We start from the raw sequence: 16999 nt of genomic DNA on the forward strand, positions 1-16999 counted from the left end.
CATATCAAAATTCAGATCTACACATTTGATCTGCCGTTGCTTGTTCTGGACTCCACTACGACCTCATACAGCCATGTCTGTCATTTTCTCCAGCTGTCACAAAACTGTATCATTACTGGTACTGTTTGTGTGCATCACATCAAGAAAACATTGCATTAATAGTTCTGCTTCACTTGGCAGAACCACACATGAAATCAGAGTGGGTTGCTTGTATAAAGACACCCTATGAAAAGCTCCTACACTCCCCAGTTAGATTCACAAGAGAAACCTGGTTTATTTTTCATTCAAGTTTAATTCTTGTTAAAACTAGGAAAACAGTGTGGAAACAGGATGCCAGTCATTTGGGGTACGAGGCATTAGTGCATACAAACACATGTCATTTCATGAACCCTGGTAATTTCCATGCACTCACTGTGCTTAAAGTCCTTCTTTTAAAATATATACTGCAAATTTCCTGTGTCATAACAACTGTTGCAGATGTTACACCTTTCTTCTTTTCTCACATAACACCATCTGTTGCTTAGAAATTTAATTATAAGCATGAAAGCTTTCAGCGTTTCTTCAACACTCACTTTTAAAGTGACAAGTCACATGTAGGTTGATGCAAGAATACTTCATCTGTGGATTTATAGGACTGGCATCTGGATTCAACCAGCCTTCAATGTCAGAAATGTAAATTGGAGTTGTAAAACAGGCAAAAACTAGCCTCGTAGCCCAGTAACACCTTTTAGTCCAGTGAAATGTAGGAACCGAAAACATCTGTTATTAGGCATCCAGTACATAATACAGTTTAAAAAAATATCAGATTTAGATTGAAGACTGGAAAAACACTTGTTCTCAATATATTAAGCTATCACTCTGCTGATTACAGCAAGTTAATGTCCATCTAGAAGCTGTTAAGAGTCATTCTGGGCAATGTAGAAACTAAAATAGACTAAGACGTTCAACATAAAGAAAATAACAGACTGGGTAGTGAATGCGTGACCAGTCAACAGTGTAGGGATGACCAGCATTCCCATTACACCATGGTCCCATTAAAAATTAACTCCTTCTCCATCACAACCATGTTTCTCACTTGGATGTTGTATAATATTTCAGTATCCAAAAGCAGGAATCTTCTTCTGATCTGGTGTTGCCCTTTCAAGTGTGAGACGGATTAAAAATGATGCAAATGAAGCGGGAATATCCTGACTTTTAGTCCCTCGTCTGAGTAGAGCTTGAAATTTGCTAGACACTACATAAATGTGTAGTCCGCACACCGAAGCTGAGATAACCCTGGTGACATCACCAGGTAGGTAGCCATGTCCAGAGCCACACAGGACGTTATACAGCTGTTTCATTGGGATGTACTGATACATATGGATGTTTGCTCTCAACCACCAGCTGATTCCTTCAGGATGCAGAGGATGAAACATTTTCAGCTGTCCATCAAGGGCTCCTGCAAACAAAGTGAAGCTGTCGTTAGGTTAAAACATCATTTGCACATTTCATGTAATAAAAGTGAACACAAACATTCTCAAAACCTACAACCTGGATACTATATTTCGTGCATACCATGATAACATTTGTACAATAAGTAGAAATGTATTTAAACCTCTGAAGCCCCAAGAGAAGTTGATTTGAAGTGCTTTTTTAAAAAATAAGATAAAAGCTTTACTCATATTTTTGTATAGATTAAATAAACAAGATATGACATGTTAATTTATCCAGTTTTGTTACCCGTGTTTCCAGTATTCACTCACACAGCTAACCGGCAGTGTTCAGTTTTCACCCGTATAAATCCTCTAATTCACACCTATCTACATTTCTGATGTGGTAATTAATGCAATATGGTAACTGAAGATATGACTGTTACATTTTGTGCATCCAGTCCATTCCAGTTGTAGCGGCGCATGACCGACTGTGTCAGACTAGCAGCGACACAGAGTATCAGACAAACTCCCAGCAGACACATGCTGACTTCCAACAGGTGTCGCACCGCCACACCCTGCTCCTCCTAAAGAAAAAACAAAAACATAGAGAATGAGCGACAGGACGACAAGAGGGCATCTGACTGTAAAGTGCCTGTTGTTAATGTGTGACATGTGCGTACCTTTGTTAGCATGACTGTGAGTTTAGGGTCATTCTTGGAGCGTGGACTGTAGCAGGTTTGTGACGCTGTCGGCGCCTTGTTGCTCGCTTCCACGTGAATGGGTGAAATGTTTTTCTCAGTTGTAAGGCACTTTGGCGGAAGTCTTCATTAAAGTACACAGGATACGGATTAAAAAACACACAAAAATGACTCCTTATTGAGTTCACTGCCATCCTCTTTATGTAGTGTAGTCGGTGATTTAAATTAAGCAAGCTTAGAAACACACATGAACTTACCGGCTCATGGGCAGGACGTTTTTCGGGGCACTTATGGTGATGCAGGTGTAGGTATCATTTCCAGACAACTCTAGAGTCAAATCAACAATCTCATCGCCTGAGGAGTGAAACAACCAATAGTGGGTGAGAATATGTCATGATACACACACTTTTACTCACTTTGTCTCACAACAAAACAAACCTCCAAGATTTAGCTGCTTGGCTCTCATGGTAGTGTGGAGACGAAGGTCTTTCAAAGAACCAGGGTCTGAGTCGACGGTCACAGCCAGAGGGACCTTGAGACGCAAACTGGTGACAGAGGGAGTCATTGTGGAATCAGCTGAAGTGTCTCTGTCCATCGGAGGAGAGGGGACAGACGAGACAGGCGAGACAGGCGAGACAGGCTCAGACGAATTTGCATCGCCTGTCACACACAGCTGGAACTGCGATAAGGAGGACAGGAGACGGTTCCAGTCCTGAGGGAAGAATAACATGTATGATTTGCACATCAGTAAACACATAAACACAAACATAAATGCAGTAACGTTCCCTTTGCACGCCAGAGCCAGCCCCTGTGAAACTCCTGCACGGAGGATCGAGTCCTTACCTTCGCTGTGTCAGGGTTAGGCAGATTCTGGGTGAAGCTGTAAGAGCTGAGGCAGATGAACGAGACGGCCAGAGTCAACAGGCACAGGAAAAATGTCACCCCTGGAGGATTCTGGGAAACATAGTCTCTAAGGTTGGTCATCGGCTGCCAGAAACCCATCATCAGATTTCACATACACCTGGTACGTGACAGGCTGTAAACAGAAGGGAGTCAGTTCAGCTCAGCTCTCCACAGTGGGACAGTTTCATTAAGACATCACTGGTAATTCAGAAGGATTAAATAATCCCCTAAAGGACCTTCATTTTGAATTAATTTAATTATTTTGCAGCATAACAACAACCTGCCTTGGATTGAAAAGGGCATATGTGACTCTGTAGCTGGATATAAAGCACTAAAATGATTGACGATCAGTTTCTGCCAAACTAACATGTCTTATCACATCTGGAGAACAATGTTTGTAGGTCAGAGCATCTCTGCAGCACCACAACACGTCATTAAAACACTGTTTTGTGACACATCTTACCTTTATAACATAACTGCTGTTCTTGCTATTCTGATATTTCACTTGCGATTGCGATTTCGATTATTTTGCTATTAATTGTGCAGCCCTAGTCTGCAGTGAGACGATATAAAACTTGATATATTGAGTTAACCGCTCGGTCATATCACAGATCAACGGCAGACGTGTAACTTCACCTCCGCATCAGCCAACCAGCTTCAACTTAACTGTCATTGTAGCTAATGTTGCTAGCTAACTAGCTGAAATGTAACTCCGTACCTTCAATTGGAGAAGTCTTATTTGATCGCGTCGCCACGTCGTGTTGGTAAAATGCAGTAATATCCGAGTTTCTCGATGAAAAGTAAACCGGAGATCGACATTTGAGCCGTTTAAAGTTCATCTGAAGCAACACGCAGACAACAACAGCACGACAGCGACGTCGATTTACGGCAGTGCAGCTGCCATGACGACGACCAGGATGTGTGTCACGTGACCGGTAGTCAAGCTTTTTTTTTTCTTCAGTTTTTATTATAATTTTTTATTGAACAAGGAAAATGTACACGTAAAAGTGTATGAAACAACTTGTTCAGAATAATTCGTAAATAAAATAAATAAGTAATAATAATTACATTTGTTTTCTAATAACATTCACTTCATTAATTTCAGGGACTTAATATAGAGTTCAATTTCATAATATATATATACATATATAGAAAAATGTAGCTTTATGAACAAAGAATTTAGCTAAAATTTTCAAAACATTAACCAACAAGACATCATAAATAATTCTATTATGATCTATAGCAGACCGGTGGCTAGCATTGGCACCATACTTTAAATTAACATCCATATTATTATTTAATTAGTTTCATTCCCATTTTTCGTAATATTTACATTTAGTCATAAGAGAATTACTGAAAAGTATGTTGGCTGTGCTTTTGTACCGATGACTTCCTCGTCATGACAGTGTAGAAAGTGGAGCTCGCTTATTTAGCTGAAGGACTAACTAATAACTTGGCAAACCCAAACAGGTTTTTCCCCCCCAGGTGTTTATTTTAGCAGATTAGACCTTTAGGGATGTAGGCCACAGTGCCTAGTCTACTGCACTTGATTGACATGTCCCTCATTCTCCAGTTGCACCTGTTACAGTGGACAAACAAGACTTTTACGTTTAATTTTTCTATCGTGGAGTTTGCTGACTTCATGTAATTCTCACATTACTGTAATCAACTACACTGCCTCTGTGAGTGTGCAGGGCCTTCAACTTACTGTCATTTCCCCTAATTTTACAAAGATACAAGAAAATAAAAGCAACAACAACAAACAATCAGAGCACAGTTTATTTAAAAAATATTTCAAAAAAATAATTCCAACAATGCATCATCTCAGAATTTCTGAAAAAATTATCTAACTCAGGATTAAGACATTTGTGATTACAGTGACCGAAAATCTGCAAACGCATCAATAATCATACTCGGTGATTTCGCCAAAGAAAGGTTCAATCCTGTGAAACTCGCCATCAGAAAACAAGTGGAATTGACATTTTCATACATTCAGCATAAGAAATAAAAACCTAAAAACTCAATATAAAAATCAGATATAATCTAGAAGCTCCCACTTTACAACAGCATAGTGGGGACGTTGTTCCTGAAGCTGTCTTTAAGTTTACTGTGTAATAATTATGCAAATAGTGCAATGCTGTAACACTTGAAATATTATTGCCACTCTCCTGAGAATCAATTACATGACTATTTTCTTCAAAGTCATGTCACACTGAATTAAAGTACCATTTCCCTTTTTGTCAAAACTTCAAAAAGCACAGCTGGCAGTACTTATGTTCCTCATGCTACTTGTATATACAGTATAACAACAATTACGGAGTCCAGTTGACTTTTACAGGCTTGAATGCCCAAGTGTCAGGATGCCCCATGTGCATCAGGTCTTTGTAAGGGGAAGTGCTCCACTGAAAGGGAGGCACCTGGTCCCACGTTGGCCCGCTCACTGCTACCATGCCATAGTCACGAAACATCCCGTAGGAGGTCATCTGCAAAATTAAAAAAGGAATAACACAACAGATCAGATTCAGCAAACATCTCCTCGACGTCCCACAATCACACACACAAAAGATTCAGTAGCATAATGAGTGAAAACGTTTGAGCAAAGTGAAAATTAAAACCTTCATGTCTGTTCCTCCGTGTGATCTCTGCCTCAGGGCGCCAAACGGATACGTCCCATTAGCTGGGTTCAGGTCTGAACGGGCTGAGATAGCGTTCTCTCCATTCGCAGGTGGATCACAGCCGTCGCACTTTGACAGCGGGTCTTCTTTGAAGTTATTGTACCTGGAGAGAGACATGCATCTCATAAAATTACATTTAGTTGAAAGGCGCTCTGTGGAATTTGCTGGAAGGCGGTTTATGTTAGCGGACTCTGTTTCTAAAGGAGCGGCACTGAGACGAGGCACTCGAGAGCCTGCATAAAGTCCAATCTGAAATTGCTACATAGAGCCCCTTTAAAACATAAAATACAACATCAGAGTTTGTTTGTATTTTTACCATCAGTCCACCACCATACCTGTGCAAGACCTTACCTCATGAGGCGGACCATCGAGTCCACGTCTGTGACAGCTGTCTGGTTTCTCCTGAATATCTGAGCCCGAGGATTCTGGTCCAGAGAGAACCACGAGCCGTACTTCTCAACCAGCTCATTGCAGCCACTGGCATTGAATATGTCCACGTAGTACCTACACATGTGCACATATGAACAAAAGACAATTTCATAAAATAACACAATTAGAGTTAATGAAATCTATAAAACTGATTACAAACTGAGTACTTACGGTATGTTGAAACTCGCCCAGTACCCCTTCTCCAGCAGTTCTTGAGTTTTATCAGTGAAAACAATGAGTCCCCTGCAGCATTAAAAGAGTTAAAGCTTAGTTAAAGTAACAGGTTTATAAGTCATAAATAGAAATAATGGTATAATCTTGTTTTTTGATTAAAGACCGGATGGAAAGTCTTACGGAATCTGCTCCAGCACAACAAAGAGCTCCTCTTTAATGTCCGTCTTCCCTGGAGTGAAGTGGTTATAGTTCACAATCATCCACTGGTTGTTGTACCTACAAAGTGTAAGCATACAACTATCAACCTACTGATGATTACAGATTTATAATTTCTTTATTTACTATATATCCATGTAACTGATTGAAGCTGAATCAGCATTACACAACAAACACTCTGATGACCCCGTTACAGCTGCATGACCCAAATGACTTCTCATGTGACTCTTGCTTATGCAGCGTACTACCTTTGTTCCTTTGTTCCTATCAATCCACATGACAGTCTGAGGTCACACAAAATCTAATCTAATCATGTCTTAAATGACAATTTTGAACAGAGGACAAAAAGCAGCAGCCAGCAGAACCTGGAGCCTGCTCGGGAGAATATGTTGGGTCAAAGAGGTGATGATGTCGGTTAAAAAGTCATGAGAGCCAGTTTCTTCTCTGTGTGTAAAACTCACGTTCCACTGTTGTACTTGCTGAAAATCTTGGCCCACTCGGTGCCGGTAGAAGCCAGTCGATTGGCCACAATGTTCCTCAACCATTCCATGACGCTTCCTGTGGGCTGAACGAACTTCCAGAGAGCCGGGTTACTGTTGCCGATGGTGGTTTCCAGCGTCACCTGGAGACACAAGATTCATTAGGAACAGAAACTCCATCTAGAATTACTCCATCTGTAACCTAAAGTAAAATAACAGCAAGAGTTCTCACCAGGCCACTACTCAGGATATAAAAGTCGTCTCCAGAGAAGATCGATCCAGGATAAGATGAGAAGGCCTGAGTTCCTCCAGGAATAACAACATTGTCTGAAAGAAGCATATCGCATAATAAAAGAGCATAATGATTTTAACATCATAGACAGCAACAACACTGTCAGTCTGTTTACTGGGGCTTTAAACTTAGAAACAAAATATGTTTTTATAAAAAAGGGGATGAAGCTACTGGCTGTAGATTCATATTTAGTGCACAGAAACAGGAGTAATGTTGACCTTCTCATTTTACTCTTATCATGAAAGCAAATAAGCATATTTAATCCTTTAATGTAAAAACTGAGGGACTCCAGAACAGGAACAGTGATGAACAGGACACACACTTGCATCAGTAAACTACCTAAAGGAGAAGCTTTAAAGGCAAAGATGTATTTCTTCATTATGCGCAGCATGGCCTGGTAGGTGTTCCAGGTGTCATGTGACACCAGCAGTTCCTTGTTGTTTGGCAGCAGCTTGATGAGAGCAGAACACGAGCCGGATCCAAGAGGTCGAGTTTGGCTGGATTTGTTCAGAGCCGATTCCAAGTCCTCCAGATCCCCGCCTAACTGGAAGAGTCTGGACAGAGTGGAAGACGTCAGCAAGAAAAGATCATGACTCCAGGAGCGGGAAGAAACTGGAAAATGTTTGATTATTTAAAAAAGAAACTGGCCACTTACAGGAAGCCAAACGGGTTGAAGGAGAATGACCCAAGTGGAAACGACAGCTCGTCATTGTAGCTGTCCTCCAGTCCTTTCAGCTGCAGCAGTGCCAGACGCACCTGACAAGCAGAACCAGAGAATAAAACATCTTAGTCTGGCCTTCATGCATATTTGAATCCATGCAAGGGCATTTATTGATCCTACAAATGCTCATTAAGTACCTGGTACCAATAGGGTGAACTCGGCTGCTTCTCCATTTGCTCCTGAACCCATTGCATATTGGTTGCAATGAAAGCCTTAAGGCGCTGACAGTAATCAGATTCAGACGTGAAGGGCCCACAGTAACCCATCAGAGTGTTCATCCAGTGCTTATAGATGAGCTAAAACAAACATACATATAAGTTTTCAGATTAAATTCACTGTAAAGCAAGTGATGCAACATTAACACGGCTGTGTAGAATGACGCAAACCTGCGATGTGACTGCAGCCTCCACTGCACCAGCAGCATAAGCCTGGATGCTGTCATTGTACTGACTGCTGGTGGTGACCTCCAAGAACGACCAGCTGAAGAACAAAGGACAACAATTTAATATCCGAGTGCAGGTTTTTACAGAGACATCATGGTGCACAGATAGGAAATGATGTTTAATTACTTTTTTTCTTATCATTTGATTCTCATTCCCTCTGATTATCATTTAATTTACATTCTGTTATTTTCTTGTACTCAAGACTTTCTCTTCTTTAAATGACTGTCAGCTATATGTTGCCTTTTTTTCCTCTATTCCTTTGAATCCTTATGCAACTTCATAAATACAATGGATATTGTGCGGCTGTAATGAAATATACAGTATTTCAGAATATTTAAAAAAAGAAAAAGATATATCAGTAACTACGTATATTTGTTATGTGAAACCTACATTTTTAAATAGATTATAATGCAGGAAAAGATCCTTGTAGTTTCAGAGCACTGGTGTCATTATAGACAACAACATTTATTGTTCAACTATTGTCCTGCCTTCATTACATATCTACGTCACAAGTGTTTGTGTTTGATGACCACATTTGAGGGATCATTGCAAAAACAGTGTTTATATCCATATCAGAACTTTTCACTTCTCATTATCGCATCAGTCAGGCTGTGATTCGTCAGTTGCACAAAGGTCCTCTACATGCTGATGGCTATCTTGGCCTCTTCTGTCACATGTTTAACTTCTGCTAACTGTTTCTATGATATTTAAAGAAGTTCAAGAGAGAAACACAGAGAAGTGGACTCACTGTTTTGATGACTGGACACCCGTGACCTGCATGTGTTGTGTTGTGTTCCTTTTATAGTTCAAGTGGAGTTTTTTTTGTTTTACTCTATAAGTGATGAACATATTTTTTGATTGAGAAGAGATTAAGAAGCTTTTATAAACGTTTTTGTTTTTGTCTTTGATGACATTTATTTCACTGAATCTTAAATAACAAAAATTAAAATTACAAAAATAAATCAAATAAATTGGTCAATAATATCATTATTTGCCAGATATTAATACATTGCCTTAAGCCTTTATTAAGGAGGTCATACTATGCTTTTTGCCTTTCCTTTATTGTGTTATGTAGCATTATTGTGTGTGTAAAAGCTCTGCAAAATGAAAAGACCAAGTCACGTCACAGGGAGTTACTCTCTCCCACAGAAAACACTGCTGCTGCACTGCCTGCCTCCACATGACAGGGAAGCTACTGAAAAGAAATGTTGAATTTTCATGATAAATATTCATATAAAAAAGAAGAAGCAGTAAAAATGTGTAAAAAGAGGTGTGTCCTATGTGGCCTGTGCAGTAATACAATTCGGCATTGGTTTGGAGTCACTGCGTCACATGACATGGAAGCTATTGAAAAGAAATGCTGAATTTTCATAATAAATACCCATATAACATAGAAAAAGGAGTAAAATCCAATAAAAACAGGTGTGTCCTATGTGACTTGTGCAATAACACAATTCGGCATTGGTTTGGAGTCACTGGGTCACATGACATGGAAGCTACTGGGAGAAAAAAACAATTATCTTATAAAAATATTTTTGCTAAATAATCACATAACACATAAGCAATCAAAATAAGTGTGCTAAATGAAATTTGTTTAGTGTTTTTTTTAAATCATAATTTTCACTAATATCAAGTCAGCATGAAGAAACACTGTTTTTGTGTAAATCAAACAATATGGTAATTTATTGATGCGCAGCGCAGCTCGGGGCTCAGGGAGGCAGCTAACCGTCCTCCTGCTGCCAACACCGGGGGGGACTGAGCAAGAGACGCCGCTGGGTGTCTCCGCGGTAGCTGGAGCCCTGACTTTACCCATTTTATGCCCGTTAATAATGTCGTTTCACACATTAACTAGGTTGTGGAGCTGGCAGAGCTACAGAGGAAGGTTTGTGAATGCTTTGACCTACAGAGCCACAACATCCTGCAGTGAACTCACCCCGATGCTTTAATGTCATCTGTGAAGTTCGCCCACGCCACAAAGTCCTCCTGGTATCCGTCCAGGACAGACAGCTGTCCGCTCTCTTTGTCGATAACCGCGGTCCGTATTTCAGCTCGAGCAGGCTCACACAGCAAACACAACCCGGATACAACCGCTAAAACGTTTAAAACCGCAGAGAAACTCCCAGACGTCTTGTTTGGCTTGGACGCCATGTTTAAATGAGGCGGTCACATGATGACGCGGGTGACTGGTCACCTGACAGGGACGGTACTTTCAAAATAAAAGACCACGTTGAGTGTTTTTTTTTTGTGTAGCTTTCAGTGAAACAAACAGAAACAAACTTTAAAAGCATGAAATAACATTTTATATAAAAATGTATCAAACATCAGTCCAATCATCTTGCTTTGAGGCATTATTCTATACAAAAGATGCAAAAACATCCAGAGGTTTTCAAAACTCCAGTGAACTTTGTCAAGATAGTAAATTCATTAGAATTAGCTCCTTCTGCACATGCCAAGTCAGCTCCTCATTATTCACAGCTATATTTATAATGACAAACACTGGTGACAGCTGAGTCAAGGCTTTCGATGACGACGGCAGCGTTCAGGGAACTCAGTCTTCTGCACCCCCGTCAGTTTCCATCGTCTCCATAATTCCCTCCATCACTTCTGCCTTTCGCTGCTTCTTGGAGGCCACTGACATGGAGAATAAATAAAAATAAAATAAGGTAAAAATAAAGAATAAACAGCACAGTTTTTAAAAATATTTGCAAAGCTTTACCATGAAAATGTTCTGCCGTTTTCCGTCTTAATGTCTCCACTGTGTCCTCAGCGTCAGCCCACTCCAGCACGAGGCGTCTCCCGTACAAATGGGTGCTGTGGCACAGTGCAGCGAATGCTTTCTAAAGAGACGACAGAGGCACAGCATTTACGATCATGATAGTGTACAGCTTACGTAGCACTAAGGGACAGTAACTCTACCTCATGTGTACATGTCTGAAGGCTCATGTAACACACAAACCTTAGCGTCCTGTTTGGTGAGGAAGTCAACAAAGCCAAAGCCTCTGTGATTCCCTGTACCAGCTGCTTTCTTTGGAAGACGGACAGTCTTCAGCTCTCCAAATGTGCTGAAAGGACGGAAGGAATATATCATGGTATTATTAAATGATCTCACTCCAAACTTTTTCTTCACAAAAACAATTGTGTGTGTGTGAGTGACAGCTACCAGAAGAGTTCCCGAATTTCCCTGACACTGGCTTGGAAGGGGACGTTGCGCACTAGGATTTTGGATCCTGTCTGTTTCTTGTCAGCTTGTTTCTTCTTGCGTGACACCTCGGTCGTCCTGCAAACAGGGAAAAGGACCAAATAAGTATTGTGAACAGAAGTGAAGCTAAATTCTCACAGTCAACATTTTGAAATAATGAAAAACTTTTTCCAATAAGTGATATTTTAATGCAGATTTCAGCAGAATCTGATACCAATATTTTTAACTTAAGTGCCTGTTTCCTCCAGTAGAGTTCACATGTTATAACTGTTATGATCGCAGCTTGCTGTCCTGGTAAACTACTAAACACTTGACTTTTTATATGTCTGTTATACCATAATAAAACATTATAGACAGTTCTTCCCATTTTTACTCGTCAGCACACTCAAAGTTCATTAAACCCCTTCTGGTGCACATTGTACCTCGTGGCTCTCTCAGAAACCTTCAGCTCTAACTGGTGCTCGTCCACAGTACAGTGCTGGTGGAGGGTTGAGACAAAGAACACACATCAGACAAGAATCAGAGAGAAAAGCAAGGAGGATGTCACAGAGGAATTATGGACGTACCTGTAGCTGCCTCAGGGCTTTCTGTGCTGCTTCTGCTGTCTGAAACTGCACAAAACCGTAGCCCATGGACAACATCTTGCCTGGAATCAAACCAACATCATAAGAGGGGTTGTTAAGGACGGACACACTGCTCGTGAATGTGAAAGATCCTCATTTCAACGTTTAGTACCTGTTTTATCTCTCTTCTTGGAGATGGAGCATGACACGACCTTCCCACATTTGGAGAATGTCTGCAACAAATGAAGAAAACAATATTAAACATCACTCCATGTTAAAACACAAGTGAGGGTTGTATTTATGTATTGACCTACCTCCTGAAGTTTCTCCTCTGTCGTGCCGAAATTAAGATTCTTAATGAAAAGTGTCGAACCAGGAGCAGATTCCTCCTCCTCCTCCTCCTCTTCTTCTTCGTCTTCCACTTCCTCCTTCTTCTCCTCTTTTTCTGGTACCTCCTTTGCTAATACTTGGTTAGACAGAACCAAAAGGTATTCTAGTTATTCAAACGATCCCTTTCACGTCTAAAACATATTTAACTTGAAAAAGATTGATAAGTTTATGTATTTGAGGGATTTTACCTGGTTCTGGTTTGGCTGCCACAAACACCCCCACAGGTGCCCACTCCAAATACAGCGGGACATGTTGAAACTAGAGTGTTTAGAGATAAGTGTTTAAAGTTACTCTCCTCAAATATGTCCTGCATGTTGGTAAAAAAGCTTTACACACCTTGCTGTAGGCCAGCCGAGTGAAGGCTTTTTTTGCTTCGGTCGGCTCAAGGAACTCAATGATGGCAGTGAGTCCCGAGGGCGGCAGCAGCACTCGGCCCAAAGAACCGTGAGGTGAGAAGAGCTCCTCCAACTCTGACGTCGTCACTCCAGACGGAAGGTTCTTCACCAGGATGACAGATGTACTTCTTGGTGCTGCCGCCTGTGCACGAGGGGGGAAAGCGTAAGGCAAGGTAACAGGATTACAGGCGTGGAGTTCAGAGTTTATGTTAGACATACCTGACTAAAGGAATCCAGACTGACACTGTTGTCCAGTAGAAACTGTCGAGTCTCCTGAACAATCTGTGTCTCTCCCAGAGCCATCCTCACTGCAACGCTTCCCTTGGACTCCTGCAGAGGAGGGCGAGACCACAGAAGAATAAAGAAATTTTAAATGTGCACCACTTATAATGATTCACCTTGTTGTAGCTACAACAGGTTTAAAAAATGCTAACGTTGCTAATGCTGGAGTTGATGATTAGTTATGAGCACTGATACTAGAACAGGATGCAGGGTGACTCACATGGTCCAGGACTTGGCTTTTTGTGGTGTTGTATTTTTCAGCGATGGCATCTGCCACTGCACTGGTGCCCACAAACAGAGTGTTCCAGTTGTGGGAGCTAAAAAGGAAACATTCAATTAATATAAGGGATGAGCACAAAAATAGAATAATCAACTTATTCGTTTATCCTTTTATTTAAATTTGAAGAAATGATTTTCTATACCTGGAACTTGAAGCTTTACTTTTAGCATCTTTTTGCCGTTTGTAAGACGAAGAACCAGGACCACCAGCATCTGTGTCTGCCTTTTCCTTCTTTACTGTGGAGGGCAGCAGGTGAAGCATCCTTCCCTAAAAGCACAAAAAAATTTATATTTCTAATCTAATTTAAAAACAAGGGTTAATTACAGGTTTTTCTTCCTGTGGTGTGCAGAAATATGAAGCTCAAATACCTGAAATACGTGTCCGTCCAGCTGACCCAGAGCCGTCACAGCATTCTCTGGTATCATGTAGGTTATGAAAGCGAATCCTTTAGGTTTCTTGGTTAGGTTGTCAATAGGGAAGAGCACCTCAGATAAAGGACCTGTAGAGATTGTCATATTATTAGAAACAAGAAGAAGACAAGAGTAAGATTATTTTTTTGCAGGTGCACGTTTGTTTTCTTCACCGTGCTTTTCGAACAGCTCTTTGATCTCCTCCTCGGTGCAGGTGTAAGGCAGATTTCTGACAAAGAGTCGACCCGACTCTGCAACATCCTCCTCCTCCTCGTCCTCCTTCAGCTTCCTGGTGAAGTTTCTGTCAATTTCTTTGGCCTTTTTGTCTCTTTTGCCCTGACCGCCAGAGGGATCCACACGGAAGACCTCAATATAACGGCCACCTGTTCACACAGCAGGGGTGGATGATAGAGACAAAATGTCACATCACAATGAATTTTAACGACAGGGTTCCCTCTTCATTTTGCTCTCATATTGGAACAGACACTCCATTGCCAAACTTAAAATATGCTGAAGGAAATATTTCATAAAAAGGGTGTTTTAAATACTTAGTTAATTATGGAAATAGTTGCAGATTAGTTTTCTGTCGATCAATTGTTGTAGAAATGTACAGAAAAAGAAAAATAAGGACACAGGATACTATGTTTCTCACCTATGTAGTCTTTATTCCTCTTCAAGGCCTTTTCAGCCTGTTCGTCAGTGTGCAGGTCCACATATACATAACCTGAAACACACACAGAAGACACATGTGCTGATACATGACCCAGTACACAGACAACACCCCATTTACACTTGGTTTTAAAATACGCTCTCTATCCGGACACAAATAAGGAGAAATGAATGTTAATGCAAGGTGTAATTACATCGTGAATGACATGTGATCGGATCTGCCTGACATACCACATCTGGAGGTAGTCTGGCATACAGGCACCTATCCACCCGCCAGGTGTACAGTTTAATCTACAAAATATACATTATGCTGAGAAAAACATCTGAAGGACATGAAAAGCGCTTTCAATAACATACCTGTTCTATTTCCGCTTTCATTCTTTCCAATCCTGATCGCTGCCGGCTTCAGTGGGGTCATGAACTCTCGAATTTGTTGCTGTTAATGTCACACACAGAAAACATGCCGGTGTCAGTGTTTTTATAAAGAGGCTTAGTCGATATCTTCAGAAAGCTCCAGTTAACTCACCTCTTTCACATTGAACGGGACTCCTCTCAGCTTCACGGTGAACTCTGTAACCGGCTCCATCTGCATTAGAAACACAGGTGGGTGTAAATCAGACTGAAATCAAAATACTGCACTGAACATGTTTAATGTACTTTGATCTGTCACCTCCTGCTTGGCAGTTTTCTTTGCTTTACTCGGCTTCTTCTCCTCAGAGGAAACTGATGTTTTGGTTTTGGAGGCGTTTTCTCTGTCACCACTCTCATAGGCGCTGTCTGTGTGCTGTACAGGACCACGATCCTCGTCTTCATCACCGGCCCCCTCGCCATCCTCCTTCATGGTGTCATCTGTCTGTGCTACCTTTGAGCGCAGATACTCCATATCTGACAAGCCAGACTTCAGTGCTTCTTTAGTGGCACCTGAAAGCAACAGATTGCCACTGATCATTTATTTTATTTTATTCGAGTAAGTTTCTATGCATGTTTTATTTTACCATGCATACATTAACATGTATATTCATGGTTAATGCCTAATGTATAGATACACACAGCTTTAAGTACACTAAGAAGGGACCACCATTACCAACCTTCATCTCCATCACGTTCTTCTTCCTCGTCCTCCTCATCCTCTTCCTCCGACTGGTCTGAATCAAAGTTGAGGTAATCATCTGAGGCAGGCTTCTTCTTGCCCTGAGTCTTCGTCCGTCCACCGTCAGGATCGGGCGCCTGCTGCATGGTGTCGTTGGCCCAGGTTGGAGCTTGGCTTCGATTCTGATGGACCGACAGGAACTCCTTGAAGCCCTGGTCCTCCTCCAGCTGACACACAGAGCGAGTGGACACACAAAGATTCAAACATCACATCAGATTTTAAAAAAACATTTAGGCTTTACACACATTATACAAATGTACTCACATTTCCAAGCGAGCTCTTGGTTTCCCTCTTCTCTTTCTTTTTCTGAAGACAGAAATAAAAAGACATATTCAGCTTTTTTAAGAAGTGACAGATATAACCCTGAGTATACTAAATGAACCCACTGACAGACTCAAGTAAAGTACACCTACTTCAATTAGCGCTTGAGTAAAAGTACTTAGTTACATCCCACCCCTGCCAGTTCGTGTGTCTGCAGGTACCTTTTTGCTGTCAGTGTCTGCAGGAGTGGAGGGTTTGTCCGGGCCGGAGCTCTGGGTGTGTTTGCTCCAGGCTTTCGCCTTAGTGGGGTCTCCAAACGCCTTACACATCTCCACCTACAATCAGTGACAGTCATGGTTTCACACACGGAAAGGAAAACAACACGCGTGCTGAGCGGTGAAGCCATGACTGGAGCCGTACCGTCACTCTGGACGTGTCCACGAAGCTCTTGTTGAAGTGCTTCAGGGCTCTGTCGGCGTCGTCCTCGGCTTTAAAACCCACAAAGCCGAACTTTCGGAACTTGCCGTCCTTGGTGAACTTCAGAGAGCAGTCTGTCACGGTGCCGAAGGCAGCGAACATGGACCTGAACCTCTCCTCCTTCATCTGCACACAACACACACACACGGTTACATTTTCAGGCGGACTGACACAAAATGCGGCCGTTACCGGCTGCTGACACGCGGGCGGGTTACTCACCCCGTTAGGGAGGTTTTTAACGATGAGTCTCGACATTGTTGTTGGTGGTGTAACTTCACTAATACAGCACAAGTTCGGTTTTTACACAGATGTCAACAAACGAGCGTGGATGATCCTCTAGGTCGCCATGTTTAGTGGGAGGAGTCTTCTTCTTCTTCGTGGCGCTTAATGGCGGTTGGAGAACAACGTGTTGGTGCAATACCGCCACCAGCTGGTGAGGAGTGTACATCAGGGAACTAGCTTATATTTACTTATTCTGATA

At 41.5% G+C, this 16999-nt stretch overlaps 3 protein-coding genes across 4 annotated transcripts; all 3 read right to left on the bottom strand.

Annotated features, from left to right (window-relative positions):
- Nucleotides 1-249: 249 nt before the first annotated feature.
- On the bottom strand, nt 250-3915 carry LOC311260748 (transmembrane protein 248). Of its 2 annotated transcripts, none has more exons than XM_084358924.1 (7): nt 3732-3915; nt 2954-3146; nt 2549-2822; nt 2368-2464; nt 2093-2234; nt 1856-1996; nt 250-1438 (listed from the first exon to the last, which is right to left on the bottom strand). In XM_084358924.1, the coding sequence occupies exons 2-7, from the start codon at nt 3113-3115 to the stop codon at nt 1418-1420; spliced, it is 837 nt and encodes a 278-aa protein (XP_084215050.1). In that variant the 5' UTR covers nt 3116-3146; nt 3732-3915; the 3' UTR covers nt 250-1417. The 2 variants fall into 2 exon arrangements, with proteins under 2 accessions (XP_084215050.1, XP_084215051.1); XM_084358925.1 differs by lacking the exon at nt 3732-3915 and adding an exon at nt 3477-3713.
- Nucleotides 3916-4774: 859 nt separating this feature from the next.
- Nucleotides 4775-10592, bottom strand: plbd2 (phospholipase B domain containing 2). The gene is made up of 12 exons (XM_084359091.1): nt 10376-10592; nt 8386-8479; nt 8137-8295; nt 7934-8034; nt 7618-7832; nt 7219-7313; nt 6969-7129; nt 6472-6567; nt 6289-6360; nt 6040-6192; nt 5629-5791; nt 4775-5496 (listed from the first exon to the last, which is right to left on the bottom strand). The coding sequence occupies exons 1-12, from the start codon at nt 10588-10590 to the stop codon at nt 5326-5328; spliced, it is 1695 nt and encodes a 564-aa protein (XP_084215217.1). The 5' UTR covers nt 10591-10592; the 3' UTR covers nt 4775-5325.
- Nucleotides 10593-10719: 127 nt separating this feature from the next.
- rbm19 (RNA binding motif protein 19) lies at nt 10720-16891 on the bottom strand. Its single transcript, XM_084359051.1, has 24 exons — nt 16738-16891; nt 16462-16644; nt 16263-16376; nt 16045-16086; nt 15719-15947; nt 15301-15551; nt 15157-15216; nt 14988-15066; nt 14614-14685; nt 14135-14344; nt 13920-14050; nt 13694-13818; nt 13492-13588; nt 13209-13319; nt 12931-13131; nt 12783-12852; nt 12519-12670; nt 12377-12437; nt 12208-12287; nt 12064-12119; nt 11603-11719; nt 11399-11504; nt 11159-11279; nt 10720-11073 (listed from the first exon to the last, which is right to left on the bottom strand). The coding sequence occupies exons 1-24, from the start codon at nt 16771-16773 to the stop codon at nt 10991-10993; spliced, it is 2787 nt and encodes a 928-aa protein (XP_084215177.1). The 5' UTR covers nt 16774-16891; the 3' UTR covers nt 10720-10990.
- Nucleotides 16892-16999: the final 108 nt, after the last annotated feature.

The sequence above is a fragment of the Pagrus pagrus genome (genome assembly GCF_965226575.1).
Source record: "Pagrus pagrus genome assembly, chromosome: 8".
Taxonomy (NCBI): Eukaryota; Metazoa; Chordata; class Actinopteri; order Spariformes; family Sparidae; genus Pagrus; species Pagrus pagrus.

Excerpts from the sequence above, each read along its gene's own strand:
- LOC311260748 (XM_084358924.1), bottom strand. The coding sequence starts at position 3,115 with ATGATGGGTTTCTGGCAGCCGATGACCAACCTTAGAGACTATGTTTCC. Across the intron at positions 2,465-2,548 it reads CAAGCAGCTAAATCTTGGAG|GCGATGAGATTGTTGATTTG; the intron begins GTTTGTTTTGTT and ends TTCACTCCTCAG. Across the intron at positions 1,997-2,092 it reads TCACAGTCATGCTAACAAAG|GAGGAGCAGGGTGTGGCGGT; the intron begins GTACGCACATGT and ends TTTTTTCTTTAG.
- plbd2 (XM_084359091.1), bottom strand. The coding sequence starts at position 10,590 with ATGGCGTCCAAGCCAAACAAGACGTCTGGGAGTTTCTCTGCGGTTTTA. Across the intron at positions 6,568-6,968 it reads AGCAAGTACAACAGTGGAAC|GTACAACAACCAGTGGATGA; the intron begins GTGAGTTTTACA and ends TACACTTTGTAG. Across the intron at positions 6,361-6,471 it reads GTTGTGCTGGAGCAGATTCC|GGGACTCATTGTTTTCACTG; the intron begins GTAAGACTTTCC and ends TTAATGCTGCAG.
- rbm19 (XM_084359051.1), bottom strand. The coding sequence starts at position 16,773 with ATGTCGAGACTCATCGTTAAAAACCTCCCTAACGGG. Across the intron at positions 15,552-15,718 it reads AGAACGTGATGGAGATGAAG|GTGCCACTAAAGAAGCACTG; the intron begins GTTGGTAATGGT and ends TGTTGCTTTCAG. Across the intron at positions 15,067-15,156 it reads TCCCGTTCAATGTGAAAGAG|CAACAAATTCGAGAGTTCAT; the intron begins GTGAGTTAACTG and ends TGACATTAACAG.